General features: G+C 33.9%; 2 protein-coding genes across 2 annotated transcripts; one reads left to right on the plus strand and one right to left on the minus strand.

The window, feature by feature from the left end:
- Nucleotides 1-419: 419 nt before the first annotated feature.
- On the minus strand, nucleotides 420-12,623 carry LOC134711969 (uncharacterized). The gene is made up of 4 exons (XM_063573032.1): nucleotides 12,456-12,623; nucleotides 8,346-8,487; nucleotides 7,603-7,687; nucleotides 420-2,354 (listed from the first exon to the last, which is right to left on the minus strand). Exons 2-4 carry the CDS (start codon nucleotides 8,481-8,483, stop codon nucleotides 628-630), a joined length of 1,950 nt encoding a protein of 649 aa, XP_063429102.1. The 5' UTR covers nucleotides 8,484-8,487; nucleotides 12,456-12,623; the 3' UTR covers nucleotides 420-627.
- A 12,203-nt stretch (nucleotides 12,624-24,826) lies between these two features.
- Nucleotides 24,827-25,774, plus strand: LOC134710900 (zinc finger MYM-type protein 1-like). Its single transcript, XM_063571309.1, has one exon. It carries the CDS (start codon nucleotides 24,827-24,829, stop codon nucleotides 25,772-25,774), a length of 948 nt encoding a protein of 315 aa, XP_063427379.1.
- The last annotated feature ends 688 nt before the right edge of the window (nucleotides 25,775-26,462 follow it).

The raw sequence follows: 26,462 nt of genomic DNA on the forward strand, positions 1-26,462 counted from the left end.
ATTTTTCTACACTCTTTTAAAAAAATCCATTATGTGCCAGATTCATCAACAACTTTAATTGTTTACTTATTTCAAAATATTATTTTTCTGGCCTTTTTGTTTTTTTGTTGCCATCACCGAAATTCAAAATTCCTTTAAACATGTTAAAGGAAAGTAACAACTTTCAGAAGTGGATTGCCAATTTTAGCCGTGACTTGACAGTTGATCTTATTGTGAGAACATATTTTATGTTTACAATGAGTAAAACTCGTCTTTCAAGGGCAATTAACTCATGTGTCATTGGCAGTCATATCAGATCTTATTAAAATATTTCAAACTGTTACTGGAAGTTCTACAAATATTCATCCACATCATTACTAAGTTAGATAGCTGCCAAGAAGATGGTCTGGAAAGCTTTAATCAAATGAAGGACTCTGGACTAAAGTAACAAAAATCTGTATTTGATTAACAACAGTCTATCCATCACTTCGTTATTCTCATGCACATTTGATTAATCAAAGTTTTTGTATATTTTAGAAAAGCACTAGTTTAAAATTACTTCATAGTGATCATGTGACAAAAAACTTGATTCAGTTCTATTTTGTTAAAACTTAAAAAAAATCCATAAATAACTACCAGTATGTTATTTCACATCAACACACAATCTGAACTCCTCGAATATTCTTCCTCTTCTTCATCATAGTCATTATCCCAATCATATTCATCCTCATCATCATCAGAGTCCCGATAACTAGCATCAGAATGTTCACTTTCTGCGTAAGTCACACCTGAATCCTTCGGATTATAGTAACAATGTGGACAGTTTGGATGACATGCCACAAGGTCAGAGGCTACGGTGGACACACAGACACCACTATTGTAAAGACCAGTGGTCACTGGTATGTCATCTAGCTCAACCCATATCTTCTTCTTACAAATATACTTGTATGCACTCTTAGACTTGTCACCTCCAAAAACATACAAGTTATCATTACAGAAGGTATACATTGCACTTTTTGACAATTCGATAGGTGGAGTTGTGATCTTAGGGTAGCAAAACCATGTATTGTTATTTGGGCTAAATTTCCTCATCATTCTCCGTTTAAGATCTAGCTGAATGATATCTCCTTTGTACATTAAAATCTTTGTGAATGAAATAGTTGAACTGCACGACTTCGCACGGGTAGGTTCAGTCATGGCATGTGTATCCAAATTGTAATATTTGATAGAGAATGTCTTTTTGTGAAACCATTCACATACTATTACAATCTTTTCAGAATCTAAGTTGCTACAATAGAAATTATCTTTTGCATTACAATCAAAGAGAACCTGTGTTTCAATTGAACCATCATCCTTGACTTCCATCAGTTTACAGCTTTCTTCTGTAGTGCTAAACTGTTTAAATCCTCTACCTAACAGAAATATTCTTTTACCACACAGAATAAAATCATGAAGATAAAATCCTATTAAATGTCGGTCTTTCTCTATTTTAATTGTTTTCCAGCTTTTACTTGCTATTTCAAAGATATGCATATCATAACGGTTAAAACAACTAAATTCTGATCTAGCTGGACCTAACAGGTTCATCACATGTATTCTTCTGTCCTCACTGACTCTTATAACTGGACGTTCTAAAGGTAACGGCATAGTCCAAAGATTTGTCCATTTCTGTTCATCAAGATTAAAAGCATACATCTTTTTACTACTAGAACTAAGGATAACTTCTTTAGGTTGACCAAAATTCAATTTATCAAAGAAAACACCCCCTCCCAATATAACTATGTCACTGGTTTGTAATATAGGATTGGTTCCATTATTCCTTTGCTCTAGTATAGCATTGATATCATTTGTCGGAAAAAGTCCATCTAATTCATTATCTGTCAAAACCTGATTTAAACTTTCATTTGATACATTTTCAAATTTCAAAGCTAAGAATAATTGAAAAGCATCTTTACGCCTGTTATCTATATCAAACTTTAGCCAACGTAGTAAAAATTGGAGAAAGGAATCTTGTGAAACGTAGCTCAGTGTTTCATCACTCAATAATGATAAAACAGAATCATGTGTCAGGGTTAAAATGTCTTCATCTTGAAAAACTTGTTTCAAATGACCTTTCATAAATCTCATTGCTTCATCATGAATAGCTAAATCATAAAGAGATGAAATTAGACAGATCTTGACACAAGATTTTGAGTCCATTGGTTGCGAGGCTAGAAATTCATTGCATAATTTTTTAAGGTCAAAACACTGTAAATAATCAGCAACTTCAAGAATATCTTCTAAGTTAGACATTGACATCTCTATATTTCCAAGGTACAAATATTGCAATACATTCTCTACTGCATATGTCTTTCCTATATGGATGGTGACTTTTCCTGTAAAAATAAGAAAATTCTCTTAATATATCACTTTTGAAGACAGAATCAGCACATAACAAGATATGAGTCTCTAAAACAGTTACTTATGAAATTAAACAAAATTAAAATACTTTCCCTTAGTACATTAATAAACTAATTGTTCAAGTCAAAGTTTAGGTCGTAATATTTCCCAAAATATTATATATAACATAGTGTCTAATTATAGATTATCCTTTATCTCAAAAAGATTGATTTACTCGCTTGAGTCAGTACAGCAAAAGTGAGAAAAGCAATTGAGTTGAGATGACCCATGATAATCTGTTTATTACTATTTAAAATACGACTTTGTCAATTTGACGCAAAAAAAAACCCATATGCCCCTTTAGTTTCCAACAATATTTTTTCATATCAGTTTCAAATTATTATGTGATGCTACATATCATGTTATATCTGAAATCAGTTTCTTATAGATAGTGTTATGGATGTATTGCTATAGTTTCTAGAAACAAGATGATATTTCATAATTCCTGTTAGCTAGGCTGATACAAGAAATTTGACAGATTTTTTTTTATACATATAATAAAAGAAGGATGTGCCCATTGGACAGGAATATCCCTGGTTGTAAATATGCAGGATCATTTTTTTTATGTCAACTTTTGAGTGTTGAAATGAACTGTTTAGTCAATACATACAAGTGATAGTGCAGAAAAATTCAACCATTTATAAAGAGACATTATCAAGAACAGTTAAAGTGATGGCACCCAAATTTGAATTCAAACTGTGTTTTGTGGTAATAAGCATTGTGTACAAGTTTCATGTCATCTGACGGAAAATTAAAGTCAGATTGTGAAAACAGGAGTTTCAAAAATTTCCAGTTGATGAAATTCATCAATGAAGGGAAGAAAATTTCCAGTTGATGAAATTCATCAATGAAGGGAAGTAGCTTCACTAACGATTCAAATGATAATTTCTGCAATTTTGAATTCTTTTGTCAATCTTTGTTATTTACAACATATTTATCTACTTGTTGTAGTTTTCAGTGCAAAAATGCAAAATATTGGCAAAAAACATCATTAAAGGGCAATAGACAATTTTAGTCATGCAAGTTTATTGAAACACTAAATCTCGTCTTGCTTTAATTATAGAAATGTATTTAAATAATTTTCATTAACATAAGACGCAAAATACAGGAAAAACAATGTTATCAATTTGCACTATTCTCAACAATAATTGGTAAAAATCTTCAAAAACAGGCAATAATTGAAGTGAGGAGTCGACTGATGATTTCTATAAATCTGGTATTGGTTATCATTTTACTTTGAAAATTTCCATCTATATATTAGTTTTCAAGATAAAATTGAGAATGGAAATGGGGAATGTATCAAAGAGACAACAACCCGACCATAGAAAAAACAACAGCAGAAGATCACCAACAGGTCTTCAATGTAATGAGAAATTCCCGCACCTGGAGGCGTCCTTCAGCTGGCCCATAAACAAATATATACTAGTTCAGTGATAATGAACGCCATACTAATTTCCAAATTGTACACAAGAAACTAAAATTTAAATAATACAAGACTAACAAAGACCAGTGGCTCCCGACTTTGGACTGGCGCAAAAATGCGGCGGGGTTAAAACATGTTTATGAGATCTCAACCCTCCTCCTATACCTCTAGCCAAGGTAGAAAAGTAACGAGAATGGACAACATTGATTGATTGATCGATTGTTGGTTGGTTTACGTCCAGTGGCAATTATTTCATGCATATTCAGGACGAGAACAAGTTCACAATAAATACAATAAGTAGGTTGATACAATAGAGGCCATCTGGGATGATGGTCGGGAAAATTGGGACTGCCACTAGAAAATGAGGGTATATTGGATAGGGACAGAAATTTTGCCTTGCAACAGGCCACCTACGGACCCCTAAAAGAGTTGTTGCAAGGGTTCTTAACGTGCAAAGAGTGTGGCACTTTCTTTACACGAGGGATCGGATTTAACGTCCCCCTTCTGACCAGACGTGACTGCGAACTTAATACATCCTGCACAGCCAAACGGCCGCCCCACTTCGGCAAGCGTTTTACTGCCAGTCAGGATCCAAGTCGAGAATGGACAACATGATTTCTATGCTACAAGTCCCATAAAATTGTCAGAACAAACTGAAGATATAGTAGTCAAGTAAAAATGACAAAAAATTATCCTACCAAGTCTAAAAGCTTTCAGAGCTCCAGATAAGCTGCTTATTTGCGTGATCATGCAATACAAATAACAGAAAACCCAATGCAATTACCTAGCAGGGTTCAATAACCCAATTAATTCAAAGGAAAACCCAACAAGTGAAACTGCGAGCTACTGCTCACTGATGATACCCCGGCCGCAAGTGGATAATATAAATAGTGTAAAAATATGCAAGTGTTCGGTAAACAGGAAGTTGTCAAGTGATGAATCTGAAAACGCATCACACGGTATAGCTGACTTATATAAATCCTGAAACCAAATTTCAGAAATCCTTGTTTGTAGTTCCTGAGAAAAGTGTGACGAAAATTTTCAACTTGGCTCTCATGTGTAAAATCATACAAGTGTTCGGTAAACAGGAAGTTGTCAAGTGATCAATCTGAAAACGCATCACACAGTATAGCTGACTTAAATAAACCCTGAAACCAAATTTCAGAAATCCTTGTATTGTAGTTCCGGAGGAAAATAGGACGAAAAAATTAATAGTGTAAAAATATGCAAGTGTTCGGTTAACAGGAAGTTGTCAAGTGATGAATCTGAAAACGCATCACACAGTATAGCTGACTTATATAAATCCTGAAACCAAATTTCAGAAATCCTTGTATTGTAGTTCCTGAGAAAAGTGTGACGAAAATTTTCAACTTGGCTATCATGTGTAAAATCATACAAGTGTTAGGTAAACAGGAAGTTGTCAAGTGATCAATCTGAAAACGCATCACACGGTATAGCTGACTTAGATAAACCCTGAAACCAAATTTTTGAAATCCTTGTATTGAAGTTCCTGAGAAAAATGCAACGAAAAATATTCATGGGACGGACTGACTGACGGACAGACAGAGGTAAAACAGTATACCCCCCCTTTTTTAAAGCGGGGGTATAATAATAATAATTATATGCCAAAACCATGAGTTCTCAACCCTTTTATTGGCTACCGTTTGCATACTTTACCCTTATATAAATAAATCTGTTTACAGGTGTCACGTAAATCTATTTTTTTAATATTCATAATTGGAAATTTCATTTCATTCTAAAAATAGATCCCTGCATCAAGTAGCTGAAATGGGTCCCTGTTGGAGTTTTCCGTTGCTCATTAGGTACACATGTTTTTGAAAACATTTCGATCTTCTTGGCGTTTATCCAATTAGCGTGTGTCATGTAGACATATTTTTTTCGCATTGCTCAGGATTTATCCTAACATACATTGAATTAAAACAAAAGTGGATGTCCGGTAAAAATATTGAATAGAAGCATGTTTTCTGCTTCTTTTGAAAAGCTGAGGAAAGGTTATGATGATAACAAGACGCAGCCAGTGTTTTAGGAAGTGTCCATCAAACGCACGGGTGTGTGTGTGTACCTTAACGAGAACATTGTTATTAACACGGGGTTTCGTCAAGAACGAAATCAGTTGGAAAAAGTGAAAGGCCAATTCAATAGACCACTTTCGAGTTCATCCGTCACCGGCAAAAACTCGTCAATTATACACGCCTTTATGACGTCATTTACCAGATAGAGGGGCTCGCCTGTATCCCTGCACTATTTACGTTCTTCAAGCGTCTTCGTGATCGTCTTTGTGAAGGATAAACTAGAAATAATGGTTGCTCTGTAGGTACTTCCTGACATTTCCCTAATGACAGCAGTGTTGATTGTCAATTATGAAAAATTCAATTTGCCGAATAATTCGTACAATATAGAATTATAGTTTTCCAACCACTCGCTCAACATTGGAAGGAAGTGACGACGCCCCTAAACGCACAAATGACGATGATAAAGGCGCGTATAATTGATGAGTTTTTTCCCGGTGACGGATGAACTCGAAAGTGGTCTATTATGACATGATAAAGTTCTAATAAAAGACAACTAAACCCAGATTTATGTAAATTGAATAAAACAAAAACATTCAACTATAATTACAGTTTATATACTATTTTTTTTCATTTTACGGTTAGTTAATGAATACACACACAGGCACTGGTCTCAGAATTTATTACATAAGTTATAAAGGTATAAGACAAGTGCCTGTGAATACACATATCCGTTTTTGTGAGAAAATACAAAACTGACAGAAGGTTTGAAACCGGACACAAATTAAACCTACAATTGCTCCTCAGTGAATAAACCAAATAAAACAGCTAGCACAAATATAATACAAAGAAACATATTTATAATGGAAAAACATCTGGGGTTGATATTGCCAAAATATTCAATATTGTGTTGATGAAAAAAAAACAATACATTAAGGAGCTTGGTGGTGAAAAACCCAATTTGATATTAACATGAGGGGTGAATTGAAATTGATAATGCAATTGAAAAACTTTATCACCCAATCATATAAGAAAATGGTGGGTAAAAATCCCAATTTGTGAATTCTTATCTGGAGCTCTGAGCTTTATATGTAAAATTGTCTTTTAATATTGATGTGTTTCAAGCAGATAAATCCCTTTATCACAGCTTAATAATAAAAAAAAAAATTGGAAAATTTCGTAAATCCAAAGGTACCCTACTTTTTCAAAGTCCAGCAATTGTGTTAAGTTTCTAATAAATCTATTCAAACATGCCCAAGTTGGTGCACAACATTTAAAAAATAACTAGTCTGACAATTATAATAACCTATGACTCTAGATTGACATATCGGAAAAAAAATCAAAATCAAAAGGTAGCTATTTTCCTCACTTATTCACAATAGCATAAAGTTTTCAGGATGAATTCAATCGGAAATACTCTAGTAAGTGCATATGTGAATAATTACTTGTAATTTGACAATTACGTTCTTGTTACTCTACAATGACAAAGTAATAAATTTTCATCCATAAATTGTACTATTGCTTTGTTTTGCTATCACAAAATTGAAGACTCAACAAAAGTGAGAGGTATGTACTGGTTAATATTTATTACCTTTCGACTTTATTTTTTTTGATATTTTGCTGACCAAATAATAATCTTGAACACAGATGCTATAAAGACACAGAGATAGGACATTACAGACTAATAAGCAAGGCTCTAACAACATTTATAACAGGGAAATATGATCAAACCTGAAGTTTTCTCTGCTAATCCACTGTTGTACATTGATTCAAAATAAGGACAGGTCATAAGAACACACCAGTGGGCTTTCAGTTCCTGAAAATGAATTTGTATCCATACATAATACACAGAAGGCATACCAGTGGCGGATCCAGAGGGGGGGTTCCGGGGGTGCGCACCCCCCCCCTTTATTTTTGCCGATCAATGCATTTGTATCGGGACATATGTTTTGCACCCCCCCTTTGCCCTGGGTTAGCACCCCCCCTTTCGAAAATTCCTGCATCCGCCCCTGCATACATTATCAGGTAATCAAACATTACAACTTTCCTTAGAGGAAGGGGACCATAAAAATTATCAAAATATATTACATGGAAAGAAGACCTAAATATTTTCGGAAAATCTTTAAATAAAAAGTCAAATTACTAAAATTGTTGTTCAGTGTTGTCTGTGCATCTATCCATTTGAAAGAGTTAGGATGTTAGAGGTTGGTATGGTCTATTGAATTGTTTGTACGTTTTACTTTTTGTGTATTTTTAATTTAGAGCTTTGTCAGGAGCACAAGTTTAATTCTGTCCTTAGTATGCAATTGAAATGTTTGTAAATATTGTAGAAGCATTTAGTCAGATGTCAGACAATATTTATATTTCAAATTAGGAATTTTAAACATAGTTTGTCTCTGCTAGAACAAAATCAGATGAAAAGTAATTGAACACCATCATTTGAAAACTATTTGCCACTATATTTTTGTCCTAACCTTTCCTTCAATAATGATAGTAACATCACAGAGATCAGGACGATCCTCTCTTTGCTTGTTTAATGTCTTGATTAAGTTAGTGGCATGCTTGTACACATAGGGTTGCCCCATCAATCTGCAGTTCTTTGTAAAATCCATTTTTCTAAAAGAGAAATTTAAGTTCAGATATGGCATATGTAGTTTCTACTACAAACCATTACATAGTTGGATGCTACAGATTATACTATAAGATAAGAATATATTATCATCAAATATAAAGTTAACACAATGGCAACAACTCATAATTTTTTCAATGTTTTAAGAGTATTTTTTTTATTTATTCTAAATTTCTTGAGGAAAAAAAATATGAATTTTGATATTTAACAAATGACTGACCAACCGCCAACTGAAAACTAGTGTTCTCACAATGGTTCAGGCATTCTTGATATATTGAAGATTGTAGAACCTAAAATATTGCTTTTTTTCTTGATATATTGAAGATAGTAGAACCTAAAATATTGCTTTTTTTTCTATCGTAGGTGGGATACATGAACATGTTGAAATTTGTCTAAAAAAGATCTGGAATTGTATTTATAGTATGCACACCGCTGCTATTCTACTGCGTGTTTTGTTTGTTTTGGGTAAATTAGGATTAAGAAACCCAATCTTCTCCCCACCCCCCTTCCCAATTAAAAAAAAGAACAAAAGAGCCGGGGCATACAAATTCAGGGCGACTGTAGGACAGAAGGGTGATTTCATTTGAAAGTAGACCGATTTCTTTTGTCTCTATAATGCATGTATATTTCTTATTTACATCTGCTTTTTAATGAATTTGTCATTTTATATTTACTTTGTTTTTGAACGCGAATCTCCTATTTTTTTATGAGTCTCGACACTGCTTTGTGTCTCTTTATTCAACATATTGCACAAAAAAAATGGTAAATAGAAAAATCAATAAAATGTAACTGTAAATAAGGTACATGGTACAATGTAATATATGCATAATAGGGACAGAAGAATTCAGTTAAGTTTGCAAGAAGCCTGGTATAAATTTCAATATTCTAGTCAATAACATTTTTTGTGTTTTTAAGGTTCATGTGGACCCTATGGCTAAAATGGCCGTATTTTCACATCAAAATTTTCTCTGAGTACAGGCAAACCTGTGCATCTGGAAAAGTTTTAAGGCATAGCATGCCCTAGATAAATAGAATTCAAATGTATTGTATGATTTAGAAAGTTCATAACTTAACTGGATTTTGCTGTACACTTTTTTTCGTCTCTGCAGAAGATGATAAAATTAACAAACAGTTGAGTTTACTTTGATATGGTCCACTCAGGTACACAGTTTAGATATCCAATTATTGTCAGGTATCTATTGTCCATCTAATGTCCATGTCAATTAAAAATGCTCACTTTAATTTTTACCTATGGTGAAGTTCTCAAACCTGTTTCCCAACTTTAGTTTATTTTGGCACCTTCTGGAGGAATGAAAAAAAGTGCACGGCAAAATCCTGGTAAGTTTTTATTTTTATAAAACAAAAAACATATTTAAAATTCATTTATCAAGGGCATGCTATGCCTGAATTTTTTTACAGATGCACAAGTTTGTCTGTACTCAGAGAAAATTTTTAGGTGAAAATATGGCCATTTTAGCCATACAGTCGGAAACCAGGTTGAAATAGAACAAAAGAATCGAAGCTTTTTATTAGAGAAGGCGATAAATGTTTACTGTATTGTTTACTATAGTGACAAAATTTTTAAAAGTTAATAGAAACAAAACAAAATGCAATTTTCTTCTCAATTATGAGGTGTTTTATTTTAAAAACACCATTTGCATAAGTTTTCAATTTATCTAGTTTATAGTTAAGCAGAACAGTTCAGGGTTGGCAAAGTATTACCCGCCCGGGAATTCCCGGGTGGGAAAACCCGGGTTTTCCCGGGCTGGGCAATACTGGGCAATATGATTTTCTATGCTTATTTTAATACTAAATAGTAAAGACTTGGTACAGTTTTATAGTATAACAGCTAAATATATATACTTTTTATACAGATAACCATTGACAGTCATTTCTAGAAGATTGAAATGTCAATTTCATTCTCTTCTCTATAAATTCTATATGTAGGCAGAACAGAAGATTTGAACATTTAAAGATACCTTTTTAATTACCGAGCATTGTTTAATAATCCAAACCTTGAAACATGCATTTTATTGCAGTGTTTAGATGACTTGTTAATTTTATTTGTCATACATTCACATTGCTAAATAAACACCCTGAGGGGTCATGCCAATAAAACTTATAGAATTATAAGGGCTGATTTCTGTTACATTAACAAATCTGTGTTCTAATCTGAATAATTACTAATTAATTGGTGACATTATTCAAATTTAATTTTTCTTACAAGTAATTGTCAATTCTTAATAGGAGTTATATATATTTGAAAAAAAAAAATTGTTTGCTTTATATTTACAGTTTGCCCATCTAGACAAATGCTAAACAAACAAAATAGGGTATAAATATCTTATTAAATGTATTAAATTTGTGTTTATCACTGAATCCTCTTTAAAATTCAGACAAGTATTTTTTATTACCCAGTATTGCCCAGTATTACCCACTAAAACCCAGTAAAACCCGGGTTTTCCCAGTATTTCCCACTGGGCTGGGCAATACTCATAAAACCCGGGTTTTTGCCAACCCTGGAACAGTTAGATATCAAGTCTACGACATGGGTATCTTTCAAGTTGGATGACAAAAATGCATAACCTCTGATTTTTTTGAAAAAATTACCACGGACGGAAAACATATCAATCTATTAGTTTAGTAATTTTCGTGTCTGCCCTTCCATTATATGACACAAGAAAAAAAATCTAAAAAATGGGTAACACTTGTATCAAAAAGAGAAAATCGAGTGCACCTTTTTATGTTCGGGCGTGTTTGAGTTGAGTACTTTGTCTTGATATCGCACAAAGTAAGAATATTTCATACATCGTCTTGCTTCAGATTCTATCATTTTTATATATTAAAGCTACAGGTTGACGTTATAACACAAAAAATCACAGTACTAAAAGATGAAATATATGGGTCAAATGAAATACCTATCTAATGAGTCACAAAAACAGAGAAGGTGTGTTCGAATAGCTATTTTTTTACTGAATGTACTTGACGACAGTCTTTCAAGTTGGATGATGAAAATGCATATCTTCAAAAAATTCTAATTTTCTGTGTGTGATAACTAGAGTTTATAGTCTTCATACACTAAAAAAAATCTAGTCTGCCCTTCCACGAAATATTTAATTAGATTTTTTTTTAAATGTTTATGAATTTTCGAAATATTCCATCTGACAACCGATCAGACAATAGTTTTAAGTTGAATCAATGCAGACAAGATTATTAACTTATGCTCATTAGCTAGTTGATACATTTGTCTTTTAAAAATACAACGGACATATAAGGATCGTAATGGTGCAATGTGGATAAACTTATTGGTTTCCAAGAGAAAAATTGGTAGCATGTCATCCCTACAATGGCTTCCGTTTCTACGATTGTGAAAATGAACTGGCGTAATGGGGAGATAATTTTGATGAAGTAGGATCCTGACTGCATAGGGTCCACATGAACCTTAACCCAACTTTTTTAAGCACCACAATTAGGCTATTTAGAAGGCCAGTTTTATCTAGGGCAGGAACCATAGTGGCCGGATAGAAAACCAGTGGCGTTAGAGAGGAAATCTGACAATCCTAGTCAATTAAGATTGGAGTCGAATGTAGTCCAAATAATTATGACGTCTTGAAAGGCTATTATAATTTTTTTCTTTGATGTAAGGCGTCAAAGAAAAAAATTATAATAGCCTTTCAAGACGTCATAATTATTTGGACTAGAGTCGAATGCAAACGCACAAGCAGGGTTAGAGCGAAGCTCTACTGTGTCTGTGATAGTCGAGTTTCACATATTTTTATTTTTTAGACCGTTATTGCTATGAGTTTTTTAAAATTTGTGTATTGCAATAAAAAATAAAATTATCAATATCATCACTTGGTGTTCCTTGTACGTCAACTTGTAGTTGTAAATGAACGAAACATTAACTTCGTGTTTGTAAAAAAAATCCACATATACTGTGAACATATCGACTAACCAATCTTATGGCATCATGATATGTTGTTATTCAACCGAACCCCTTCATATTTTAATAGAGGCATAGCTCTAAATATCGTGTGTTCTAAATTATTTACAGCAGATGGACATGTGTAACTTTCCCGCCAAATTTTAACTTCCTGTAACAGGATTGCAATGAAGACCAAAAACCAAAACTAGAAAGAACGGGACAGAGTAAGCACTGGAATCATAACACCTGTTCACAAAAAAGGGAAAGATGCTTCTGATTTTGGAAATTATAGAGGCATAACTGTTTCATCGACCATAGGAAAAAGAAATTCGTGTGAATAGAAAACAGACCCATGGATAACCCAGGAGATTTTAGACAACAGCCATCAAAGAGACTCTTACTTATGATATCATTGTAAATTACGTAGTTTAATTCATTAGTGCCACAAAAACAATACAAGACAGCAAAATCTGAATACTTCAACGACAGCATTGACGAAAATAAAGGAAATCATAAGAAACTATGGTTGCAATATAAAAAAAATATTGGCCATGATAGGGCCTACCCGATGATCATTTACAAGGCTTAATCTGATTGCAATGTCATTCTCAACATTGAAGGAGAGAATTGCTTTTCCGGATAATTTTAAAATAGCCAACCAGTTTAATAATTTTTACCACCATTGCTGCAAAGTTAGTGTAGATACGTACACTACCGAATCATTAAAACATTTATCAAGCAGCATCTAGAATCAAGTGATATAAAATTTTAAGTCATGAGAAAAACGAATGAAAATTACATACATGTAATTCTAAAGATTTTGTATTTAAAGAGTTGTGTACATTACAGATGCATAGGTTAAGATGGCCGTATACCAGCCAATTTTTTAAGAGACGCAGCTCCATTATTAAGAATCTAGCTATTATTTCTTTGGTAAATATGTCTATATCAGAAGCAACTGTGTCTCATGATTTAAAGCTTGCTTAAGTAAAAAATCTTTTCAAGAAAGGGGATAGATTAATGCCTGAATATTATCGTCATGCCAGTTTATTAAGTACTGTTTCAAAAATATTAGAAAAGACTGTATACATACGTACAATTAGCGACATTTTTAGTAGAAAATAACATTTTGTAAGAATTTCAATTAGGTTTTAGAAATTCATTTTCTACCGACAGCTGTCTCATACATCGAACAGATCATATAAAGTCAAAACAGCCGACTGTCTTTTTACAGGCATGATTTTACTCGATCTACAGAAGGCACATGCTACGGTTGATCACAAAGTATTATCATTATGTGATAAGCTTGATGTGATAGGAGTTAGATCTGTAGATTGATTTTATTCACATTTGACAAACAGAAAACAGATTGTTAATATTAACAAAACAAGCTCTGAAGTGTTTGGTGTAACTTGCGGTGTACCCTAAGGTAGTGTATTGGGACCAGGGGCGGATTTAGGCGGGGGCGTCCGCCCCCCCCCCCCTAAAATTTGCAAAGCATGGGTTTACTCCAACATATTTAAGTATCAGAAGAGACCATTACATCTTTTTTAACATTCAAAGTATATAAAACAGTCAGTTTAACAGAATCAACGTGATTACTTATCAACTGACCTACGCTTTATTAAAGTTCTATAAATTATTTCAAAGGAAAGTGTCAAATGCGGAGCTGCGTTTGATGACAAATATAATAGGTTTTTTTAGCAGTTAAAGTAAAAACTAATGTTACAATGTATTTCCGGTTTTTTATAATAAATTTCTTTGATAATCGAAGTTCCAAAACATCCCTTACTGAATTTCAAAATGTCATCATGACACGGTCAAGAAACTATCGGCAGGTGAGATTCTTTCATAATATCCGTTATGGAAGATAGAAATACTGTTTCAAGCGAAAAGTTAGTTTGTTAATTTGTATCTCTGTGTCTATATTTGTTTCTCACTTGCAAACCTAAATATTTAGCCGAATACTGTACCGAATTACATGCTTGGAATCCCAAGAAAATAAAGATAACTGCGTAAATGCATCTCATTCTGCCATGATTTTAGTTGTTTTGTTGCGAACACAGTAAAGTCTGGCACAACCTCCGAAAATTAAAAAAGTAAAAAAAACCCAGATATTATGAAAGGACAATTAAAAATCGCTGGTAAAAGTAGAAATTTTCGTTTGCAAAATATATTGGTCAGGTGAGCAATTGTGATCTGTCTCGTCTCACTTTGCGTCCGTCTGTCCGCCCGTCTATCTGTAGATTGTTGTCAGGTGTGGATTAAGGCGGTTTCAACTTGAAACTTTAATTTTTTGATCATTTTACCACACAAAAGTTAGAGATATCTACATTTCACCCCTTTGGAAGAATATTTCAATAATTTTACCTAAAAATAACTCCAAATATTCCCCCCCCCCTAACTGGAAATCCTGGATCCACCCCTGGGGACCGCTTTTATTTTTAACATGTGGGTTAGATTTACAAGTTAGCATTGATACTGATTCAGATTGTAAGGTTTTATTATAATATGCTGATGATATAGCTATTCTTTTTTTCAAATTCAGATCCAAAAATAATTTCTAGAAAACTATCACTTATGTTGAAATCATGTAAAGATTGGCTTGTTGATAATACATTGTCTCTACATTTAGGGAAGACTGAAAGCATTTTATTTGGACCAAAGAAAAACTTGAAAATGTTAATGTAAATGATTTTTCTATTAAATGTGATGATATCAAAATTGAGAGTAAATTTAAATCAAATGTGAAATATTTAGGTATCATTTTGGACAATTTTTTGTATAATGTAATTGTATATATTGCCTTTACCTGAATGATTATTATTAAAAGTATTTGAACATGTCAAACTTAACAGAATAGAACATCTGTTACGTGCATTTAGATCAGTCATCATTACCATTTGACTTCACCAAAAATACCGGCCTCAATAATACTTGCAGCTCTATTGATCAACGATAGATTCGTAGAAGCAAAAAGGAACTTGCCATGGTATACAAACTTAACTTCAAAAGTAAAGTGGTATGGTAGTCTTGCTGATTATTTTCCTATTAAACAAGAGGTGCGTCAAGGTGACATTTTGTCTACATGATTATACAAGACACACATAAATTGACCTTTTAAAAACATTAGAACGTAATAGACTAGGAACACATATTGGAAAACCCTACATTAGATGTCCGACTGTTGTTGATGATATTGCTCTTGTAGCCCCAATTGATGTTGAACGTAACTAGTTTATATGCAAACCCTGAAAAATATGTAATACACACAGAGAAGTACGTACCATTTTTATGAAAATACCACCTAAAGAATCAAATATCATCCCAACTTCGGACTGAAAATTAGGCGACAAAGAAGTCTCTGTGTCTAAAACTACCATTTTGGTATAATTAGATCAGTAAAAAACGAGATGACAATAAACATAGAAGACCGTATTTCATGTGCTAGAAAAACTCTGTACAGTCTCCCTGGTACCGGTTTTCATGGAACTAATGGCTTACCACCAACCACACGAATAGAACTGTTTATAACGTATGTGCTTCCAAGACTTCTCTACGGTTTTGAGACATTTGTTCTAAAACAATACCACCTTAAACTGATGCTCTGGAAACGTTTTACATCATTTTTTTCCAAAAAATTCAGTGTTTACTAAATAGATCAGTTAAAGGCTTATACTTATCTGCTTCGTGGTGTCATACCTGCCACGGCCGAGCTCCATATTAGACAATTGAATCTTAAAATTAATAGTCTTTCAACAGAAACAATTTGTGCAGAATCTATCAATATTTTTAAAAATCGTATTAATGATGAACATTGGAATGGGAAGAAGTTTAATCCTTCATGACATTAGATGACATAATATAAAGGTAGCAGTATTCAAATGTGACAAGTTTTTTAAACTATATTACGTAAACTATCGTACAACATGTATACCAGTACAAGAAAATCAAAATATTCGTTCTTTTTATGCGCACAGCTCATAGTTTAATCATAAGTATCTTAATATAAAGTAAATTACGAGGCGGCAAAAGAAGTTATCAACTTAATGATCGCCGCAATAATCAAGGTAGAATAAACCTGAAGTCAGCGTTATATGTCCACTTTGTCAATATGAAGAAGAGGATATGATACATTTCATTTTGAAATGCAACGCTCTATTTAAATACAGAAAGTCATATAACGAGGAATTAAAATTAATAATGAACAGCATAAGCAATCCAAATGCGTGTATAGAAGAGGCTAGTTGGAGATAATTGTCTATTAACACAATTGATTCTGCAGGGACCCTGGTGTTTTGGTAAAACAGAATATATTATCATGAAGTAAAAAGACTCTCACTATTATGAATTAAAACAAGAAAACTGTGCCTCTACCTGCATTGTGGAAGGACATTGATTATAACATCAGAACAGTGATTATAAACTCAGAATATTGATTATAAACTCAGAGACATCAAGAGTGTACATCATTTCTTAGGCCCAGAATTCAAATTTTATCATTGAATGTCTCTATGTAAATACTTATTGATAAGATTATCCCCTAATGTGACTATTATACATTTTACTAATGAACATCTACCCACTGTGGGATGCACCAATATAGTGCTGGATTATACACAAACTAAAAAAGATGAAAGTAGTACAAGAACAACCATCTCATAATCAACCTAAAATTACTGGAGGGAAACACAGGCACATGTCTCAGAATCTTTTTCCTATATACCTTAATCGGATCCAGAAATTTTCATAAGTGAGGGCCCACTGACTGCCTAAAAGTGGGCCCGCTCCAGTGATACCCTTTATAAGCAACCAAATTTCCCCCAAAAATGATATAACACAAAGGTATATAGGCCTTTAATAGCAGATTTATTTCTATATTGCTATGAATCTCAGTTTATGACCAAACTCAATAAAGACCCATCATTGTTACATTTGGTTGATACATTCAAAAATACCTACCGTTATCTGGATGATATTTTTTCGTTGAATAATCCAGAGTTCTCTAAATATACTTCAGAAATTTACCCAAACGAACTTACTTTAACTAAATCTAACATAAACAGCAGCACCCAAACGAACTTACTTTAACTAAATCTAACATAAACAGCAGCAGTTGTCCTTTTCTACATTTAGACATTTCAATTTCAAACGGGAAACTTCACACTAAAATTTACGACAAAAGAGACGATTTTTCATTTCCTATTGTTAATTTTCCTTTTTTAGACGGCGATGTGCCTTTGGCTCCATCATACGGTGTTTATACATCGCAACTCGTTCGGTTTGCCCGTGTGTGTTCTGCTGTCATAGATTTTAACGAACGTAATCAATGCATCACTGGTAAATTGTTGTGTCAGGGATTTCGATACCATAAATAACTTAAAACTTTTACTAAATTCTTTCATAGATACAAAGATTTGATAAGTAAATTTGGCTATACCTGTAGAAAGCTTATTAAAAATGGTATTTCACATCCTAAATTTTATGGTAATATTGTACTTATAGCGAGGAAATCACTATGTGATCCTTGTAAACTCATCGAACCTTTAAACAAACTTATAAGTAAGGGTTATCGTACCAATATTGTAATTAGATCTCTGAATATAGTTCACATTGGCACTAATATTGATTTTGTCATTAGCAAATTAAAACATAACTAAATTTCATTATCTTTTGAGGCGAGATGTATAGAGACACAGCCACGTTAACTTTTATTTCTATAGAAGTCGCTCTTCACTATACTACTACCTGTCGATACATTAATTTTTGGCATTGCACAAGTCATGTCTTCTTTGACTATTAATGACGTTGAAATACTAAATCCCAGTGATGTGTTTTAGTCGATTTTAGTCTCCGATGCATGATTTTTTACTATTAATTGGTTTTGGCTTTTAACTAGCTGTCAGTAACTGCGAGTACTCTCAAATCGTATTTTCTTGTTAATTTGACCTGTTGATACTGTTTATAATGCTTTTTTGTTATTTTTTATTTATATGGATCTTGTCTGTACACCAGCTTTGATTATTTTGTAATATCTTCAATTTTTTACTTATTCTTACAACATTTGTATAAACTTCAAGATTATAAAAAAACCGGTTTTTTTCTAAAGTGAACATTGATTGGTTAAATATTTCTCAGTGTGTTTGAATTTGTTTGTTAGCTTTTTGGTCATGAATGTTTGTCTCTAATATTTAATTAACTGTGCATTTGTATTCAGATATCGCAGATCAAATTTATTCGTTCATTGTGTAATCATACGTTTTTTGATTGAGTTAAGTCTGCCAATTGATATTTTATCGTATGTTTTTCAATGTTGTGATGTTATGCTACTGTTTCAGAAAAAGGGAGAAGGTTTGGATCCATGAAAACGTTTAATCCCACTGCAAATGTTTGCACCTGTCCTAAGTCAGGAATCTGATGTACAGTAGTTGTCGTTTGTTCATGTAATATATACGTGTTTCTCGTTTTGTTTATATAGATTAGACCGTTGGTTTTCCCGTTTGAATGGTTTTACACTAGTAATTTTGGGGCCCTTTATAGCTTGTTGTTCGGTGTGAGCCAAGGCTCCGTGTTGAAGGCCGTACTTTAACCTATGGAGAGTTGTCTCATTGGCACTCACACCACATCTTCCTATATCTATATAGGGGAAAAAATTCTCAGACGAGTGCCTGTGGAGGTAAACTAGATTAAGAGAACGACCATTTATCCGTTCAAAAGGGAGAGATATGTTTTTCCCTTCGTAAATTTTACGGACGCGGAGTTAGGTGACCGTTATGGAATAACCGTTTTACAGACGGTATGTTTCTTACGTCGTAACGTAATGTGGTATTAATATTATTGCCAATTAGACAACCGTCCACAAGAGACCAAAATCACAAAGAAATTACCCACTATAGGTCACCATACGGCCTCCAACAATGAGCCCACAAAAAGTCCACACCGCATAGTCAGCAGTTAAAGGCCCCGAAAGGACAATGTAAAACAATTCAAACGAGAAAACTAACCGGCTTATTTATATATAAACTAGAGCTCACCTCGGTCTATGTGAATATTAAACAAAGGACACAGATTGATTCCTGACAAAATTGTGTTTTGGTGATGGTGATGTGATTGTAGATCTTACTTTACTGAACATTCTTGCTGCTTACAATTATCTCTATCTATAATGAGCTTGGCCCAGTAGTTTCAGTGGAAAATGTTAGTAAAAAATTTTATGAAAATTGTTAAAAATTGACTATAAAGGGCAATTACTCCTAACGGGGTCAATTGACTATTTTGGTCAGGTTAATTTATTTTAAGGTCTTACTTTGCTGTACATTATTGCTGTTTACAGTTTATCTCTATCTATGATAATATTCAAGATAATAACAAAACCGGCAAAATTTCCTTATAATTACCAACTCAGGGGCAGCAACCTAACAACCGGTTATCCGATTCATCTGAAAATTCTAGGGCAGATAGATCTTCACCTGTTAAACAAAAAAAAAATCCATAAACTGCATTTTACCCCTATGTTTTATTTTTAGCCATGGCGGCCATCTTGGTTTGTTGGCCGAGTCACCGGACATATTTTTTAAACTAGATACCCCAATGATGATTGTGCCCAAGTTTGGTTAAATTTGGCCCAGTGGTTTCAGAGGTTTCAGAGGAGAAGATTTTTGTAAAAGTACACGACGACGGATGCCAAGTGATGAGAAAAGCTCACTTGGCCCTTTGGGCCAGGCGAGCTAAACATGAAGGAAAAACAAATATGTAACACATAAACAAACGACAACCACTGAATTACAGGCTCCTGACTTGGGACAGGCACACGTATACATAATGAGGCGGAGTCAAACATATCAGTGGGATCCCAACCCTCCCCTAACATGGGACAGTGGTATTACAGTACAACATAAGAACGAACTATAAAAAATTGTTGAAATAGGCTTATTTGGATGGAGAGTTGTCTCATTGACACTCACACCACATCTTCCTATATCTATCAACTCATCAGATTGACAAAAATACACGTGGACGTGGCCGTGTACTTGTACATCCCCACAACAAAAACCCGCTAGGAACAGATCTGAGAGTACTCGCAGTTATCTGACAGCTAGTTCAAAGCCACTAACAACTAATAAAGAAATCACGCATCTAAGACTAAATTATCAATCCGTACACATTCAAAATCCAATGGATTTAGTGTAAAGACGTAAAAAAAAGTAAGAGAAAAACATGACTTAGTCAGGAAACCTTACCTCACTTTTACAGGGCCGTACATACATGTAGGAAATTTCAAAACCAAACGCTTGTCTCCATATCAAATTGTGTTCATTGCCTTGCAAGAAGAAAGTTCTGTTTTCCCTCATACTTATAGTCCTGATTTTTTGGATCAATGTTTCTTATTTATTTGTCTTTTGTTCATTGACTGCCCTTCTGTATTCTGTTAGTGTTGCATTCCTTTTGTAATCTAGTAATTTTGTTATGAACTTGATCATGAGTTTAAAAAGAAAAAGCAGCCACAGACTTTACTATGTGAATTATATTTTTGCTTTATTATGCACATTGGTCTTTTGATGTTGTCCCTAGAAACTTTAGTCTTACACTGAATTTATACATTTTGCTTTGAGACCAAAATATTGTCAAAATATTACTAAAACAAAACTTCATTTTCAGATTATGAAAGGGTCTTCAGAACACCCACCAAGCATGATTTTGCATCATTTTTTCTATAGCTTCTTGTGCCTTCAGTGGCTCCAAAACCCTTAAAAAAATATTTTGCCTCGTTCCGCTCGGCGTAGACGGTTTGCCAATACATTTAAAAGTGCCTATTTAAAACTAAACTTTAATACTATGTATGTATGCAATACATGTATAGGCAGTTGGGAATTTAAAAGATTCATTTCTGCAGAGGAGGGTGGTTAATCTAAGGGGACGACCATTTGGTATTCTGGGGAAAGGGGGGGGGGACAGGAGAATTTGTTTTTGATCGGTTATTTAATTTTGTAAACTGAGAGGACAGATTATTCATTTTCTGCACTATTGAAGCAAGATTTTTCATTTTCATTAAAGCAAGAGACTGCTTTTTCATTTTTTACCACTATATTTATGATATTAGAAAACATACAATTTTTTAAATATTTGTTAACTTAATTATGAATAATAAAATATAGGAAGATGTGGTGTGAGTGCCAATGAGAGACAACTCTCCGTCCAAATAACCATTTAAAAAAAAGATAAACCATTAATACATGTATAGTCAAGTCATTGTGTACCATTTAATCAGAATACTAGTAGATCATTATCCCCTTCAGAAATTTAAAGATTCAAGATTTCATTCATAACCTCAGACACACACTTGTGTACAGGAGGACAATATATACAAACATTTTAAGATAATACATAGCGACACAGGACAAACAAAACACAAATACATAGTACTAAGTAATAAGTAAAAGGCAATTGGTATAATTAGATTAAGTACTTTATAATTTTCTTAACGAAATGAATCATTTATATTCCCAATCAATAAACACATATTGCATACATACATAGTATTAAAGCTAATTTAGTTTGGTTTTAGCTAGCCTCTTTGAAAGGTATGGTCAAACATATTTCGCCGAGCGGAGCGAGGCAAACATTTTTTGGAGGGTTTTGGAAACGTTGAAGGCCCAATAAGCTATAGACCTGCTGAGTTATTTATTTTCAATACATTGCAAGTCAGGTAATTTATTTTCAAACTACCACAGAACAAACCATTTTTTTTGTGATTATCAAGGTTTAGTTATTTATTTTCAAAATCCTCCTGGCCCCCCAAAGATAGTTGTGAAAATGAATAATCAGTCCGCTCAAGTTGGGACAAATTCATCATTATTATAAAGAATAACACAGTTTTGCAAACAGTAAATTTTATAAAATGACTATATAACAGATAGACACTATTAAACTGAAGGGGTGACTAGGTTTATAATAAAACCGAATACATTACAAAAGCACAGCCCTGTTAGACATATTCAATGCAACGCCCAAAGTGACGTCACATTTAAATTTCTAAAACGTGTTCCGAAAATTAAGAAAGAATTTGGATGGAATTCAAGATTAGATTTGAATGGGTTTCAAAATTAGATTTGAAGAACTTATCTAACTTATATTAATGACAATGAAAATTGTAATAATAATTTGTATTTAATTGTAGTAGTAATTACATAATTAATTGTATACTATTATCTAGCTTTGTGGGTGTTTCTTCTGATCAAACTGCAAACCAAATATATCGTGTAAATTTCGTTGATCCAAAATTATTTTAGATCACCAAATGAACTGGATTAGTAGTTATCCCAAACCATACGAATACAACAGAACTTTTATCGATTGGAAATAGAAAAATTTACTTTATCAAGTTACTGCCTACATACGTAGCATTCAATGTACCGAGTACAACACCTACAATAATCCAAGAACGAGCGCTGAGATTTAATTAGAATATGCCTATCTAATACGATGGCGATATTTTACTTTATCAATTCAAATCTAAGTTACTGCCCACATACGCAGCACTTCAATGTACCAAATACAACACCTACAACACTCCAAGAACGAGGGCTGATATTTAATTAGAATATGCCTATCTAGTTCGATAGCCAGGCGCGTAGCTCCAATACGCCAACATGCACATTCCCCATTTCCATTCTCAACTTTATGATGTTTTTTTTTACTTGATGAAACGTAATTAAATAACGGCATTTGGTTTCAAACTGAAAGATTTCTATAAATCATGAAGTATATTCCGGACTTATCATCGTTATCCGTTATTGTTTCTGGTATATACGAACGTTACATTTCCGCGTTGAACACGGCATGCGGCGTCAAAACGTAACGAAAAAGATTGAAAAGTCTAAATGGAAAACTATTTACAGTTTTTTATTACCAAACCCGTTTCAACAGAAACGAAAGATTCTTCAGATGAACCCATATCCGAACAATCCTTGCCAGAGTTTGAGAGTGACAATGCAACTGCAAGCTGCAGCTCAGTTTTGGCAGTCACCCCAAAGGCAAAGCCAACACACCTCCGTACCAGACATGTCAAGTCTACACGATTCTAACTTGCAGATGACAGAAGTTAAGATGCAGTTACTAACATCCAACTGGAATGATGTAAATAAATATGACTTCCCGGCGAGGTATGTTGCGTTTTTATTCTTCAAAGTCACTTTAAATTAATAATTGTGTGAGAAAATGGAATTATATCATATGCAAGGTGTAACCCTTCAAATTACATGGGGTATGCGAAAATGACTTTCAAATTGTGTTCAATAGTATACCGGCACATTTTTTAGTGGTTATGAAAATCCAACAACTGTCCGAAAAACAGACAATTTCAACAGGTTTACACGTGTAAATAAAATTGATAATATTACAGACCCAGAATGATATAGTCTGTGTAAATTGCAACGTTTGAACCCGCATTTCAACCCGAATCTATCTTAGTTCTTCGTTCCTCGGGTAAAAATAACTCAACATGAGAAACGCGTCTAATTTCCGGCAAACCGTATATGTAAACAGGGATTTAAATTAAAAAAGGGGGGTTATGTTGACTTACTTTGCGCAAATATATATAATAGACCCTATTTAATAAATTTACATAATGGAATAACTTAATAATCGTCATTCTTTACAGGGAAATAGGTAAACACAGTCGTCGACTTTCGGCTAAATGGTTGATAGAAAATAGCTAGATGCGCTATTCAGTCTCTGAGGATGCGTTATACTGTGGCCCTTGTGTGATTTTTGGTCGAAAAGAAGCAAGAGAGAAACTTTTTATTAATAAAGTTACAGATTGGTCCAATTTGTCTTGCTTCATAAAGCGCCATAGCAGGGAAGGTTCTACACACTTTCAAATATCAGGCAATGGCAGATAACTTTGTAAACATACACTCAAAAGGTTCTGCTGATGAAGCAATCATCTACAAACTTTCTGAATTCAAAAAGACACAAGTTCTTAAAAATCGTCATGTTCTGTTGAAAATTATTGAGACACTTTTGTTATGCGGGAAACAAAATATTGCAATACGTGGACACACACCAGAGCTTAGTAACTTTTTGGCAATGATAAACTCAAAGGCACAGGGCGACGACATTTTAACCAGGTTTAATCAACCATTTTCTACATTTGAAAATGCCTGTACCAAGTCAGGAATATGACAGTTCTTGTCCATTTGGTTTTTGATGCGTTTTGTTATTTGATTTTGCCATGCGATTATGGACTTTCCGAATTGATTTTCCTCTAAGTTCAGTATTTTTGTGATTTTACTTTTTAAGGGACGGACCACTTAGCAAACAGTAGTAGCAAGGCAAAATATACGTCGCCTGATATTCAATACGAAATAATAAACATAATCGGAAATCAGATTCGCACATCGATGGTTGAAAACTGCAACAATAGTAAATTTTTCACATTAATCGCAGACGAAACAACTGACACTTCAACCCGTGAACAGATATCTGTATATCTACGCTACTTGGAGAGAGACACTATCACAAACAAAATATCTGTTAAGAAAGACTTTCTAGATTTCACGATGGCCACCAGCACTACAGGTGAGCATTTGGCGGAACTTTTGATTGAAACTTTGATCAGTGCAGTCATCATTGCAATGAATATGAGGACACAGGGCTACGATGGGGCCGCCAATATGTCTGGTATATATAAAGGGGTTCAAGCAAGAACATGTGAAATGGTTCCGGGTGCTATGTATGTTCATTGTAAAACTCACTGCTTGAATTTGTCCATAGTCCATAGTTGTAAAGATACATCGGTTAGAAATGTAATGTCGACCGTACAGGAAGTTGCCTTTTCGTTCGATTATTCATCTAAAAAACTTCAAGCGTTTTACCAAGATTTGAACTCCGATGCAACTACAAAAGAAAATATGGAAAAGCGGACCAAATTGCGAACCCTTTGCGAAACACGATGGACGAGTCGAGCCGACGTTCTTAACACTTTTAAAGCATCGTTTCCGGTGGTGGTTCATGCATTGGAACGATTGCGAGAAAATGGAGATGACAAAGCCGGACAGTACCTTGCCTCTATAACCAGATTTGAATTTGTAATTGCTCTTATAGTTTCGGAGCACATTTTACAGAGTATGGTATATCAATGGAAATATCTGCAAGGTATAGAATGTGATCTGTTAGAGGCTACGAAAGAATGTAGAACAGTTATAGAGATGTTACGGACCGAACGCAGCGATGAAGCTGTTTGGAATGAAATTTACCAAACAACATTAGATTTATCGGAACCATTTGATATTGTGGAAAATAATCCCGAGGTGATGCGGTCGACAGACAACCAGAGCCAATCGCCCTGAAAACACGCCAAAACAGTATTGGAAAGTGTCATTGTATTTTCCATTCATAGACCACATGCTAATGGAACTCGAGTCGCGTCTAATATTGTCCGAAAATCGATTGTTCGCACTATATCTGCTTCCTCGTGTTATAGAAAACGTAACAAACGATCAAATCACAACACTGTTTGAAACACACGAGGACGACCTGACATGTAATCAAGACAAATTTAAACGGGAGGTCGCTCGATGGCGAACACGATGGTGTATCACACCTCGCGATCAGATGCCAACCTCGCTGTGTGAAATACTCGGTGCGGTAAGCCCAGTGCTGTATCCTTCTATAGATACTATTTTAAGTATCATGTTGACAATACCGGTAACAAGTGCTACCGCGGAGAGATCGTAACTGTTTTGGATTCGAGCGTCACTGATGAGTCTTTTGTAGACGAAAAGCGTGTCTGGCGTATATACTAAAGTTTGTCCTGGTATCTATGATGAGTTTATTTAGTGTACTTCGTCGGTTGAAAACGTGTGTACGATCAACCATGAATAACGACAGATTCTCATCTCTGGCATTAATGCATATCCATCGGGATTTCAATGTTGAAATTGACAAGGTAATGGAAAAAGAGCAGATTTTGAACAATTCTGAGTAAATTCTGCCTCTCAACGTTAAAATGTAATACACACAAAAACAAACTATAAT

The sequence above is a fragment of the Mytilus trossulus genome, chromosome 3, assembly GCF_036588685.1.
Source record: "Mytilus trossulus isolate FHL-02 chromosome 3, PNRI_Mtr1.1.1.hap1, whole genome shotgun sequence".
Classification (NCBI taxonomy): Eukaryota; Metazoa; Mollusca; class Bivalvia; order Mytilida; family Mytilidae; genus Mytilus; species Mytilus trossulus.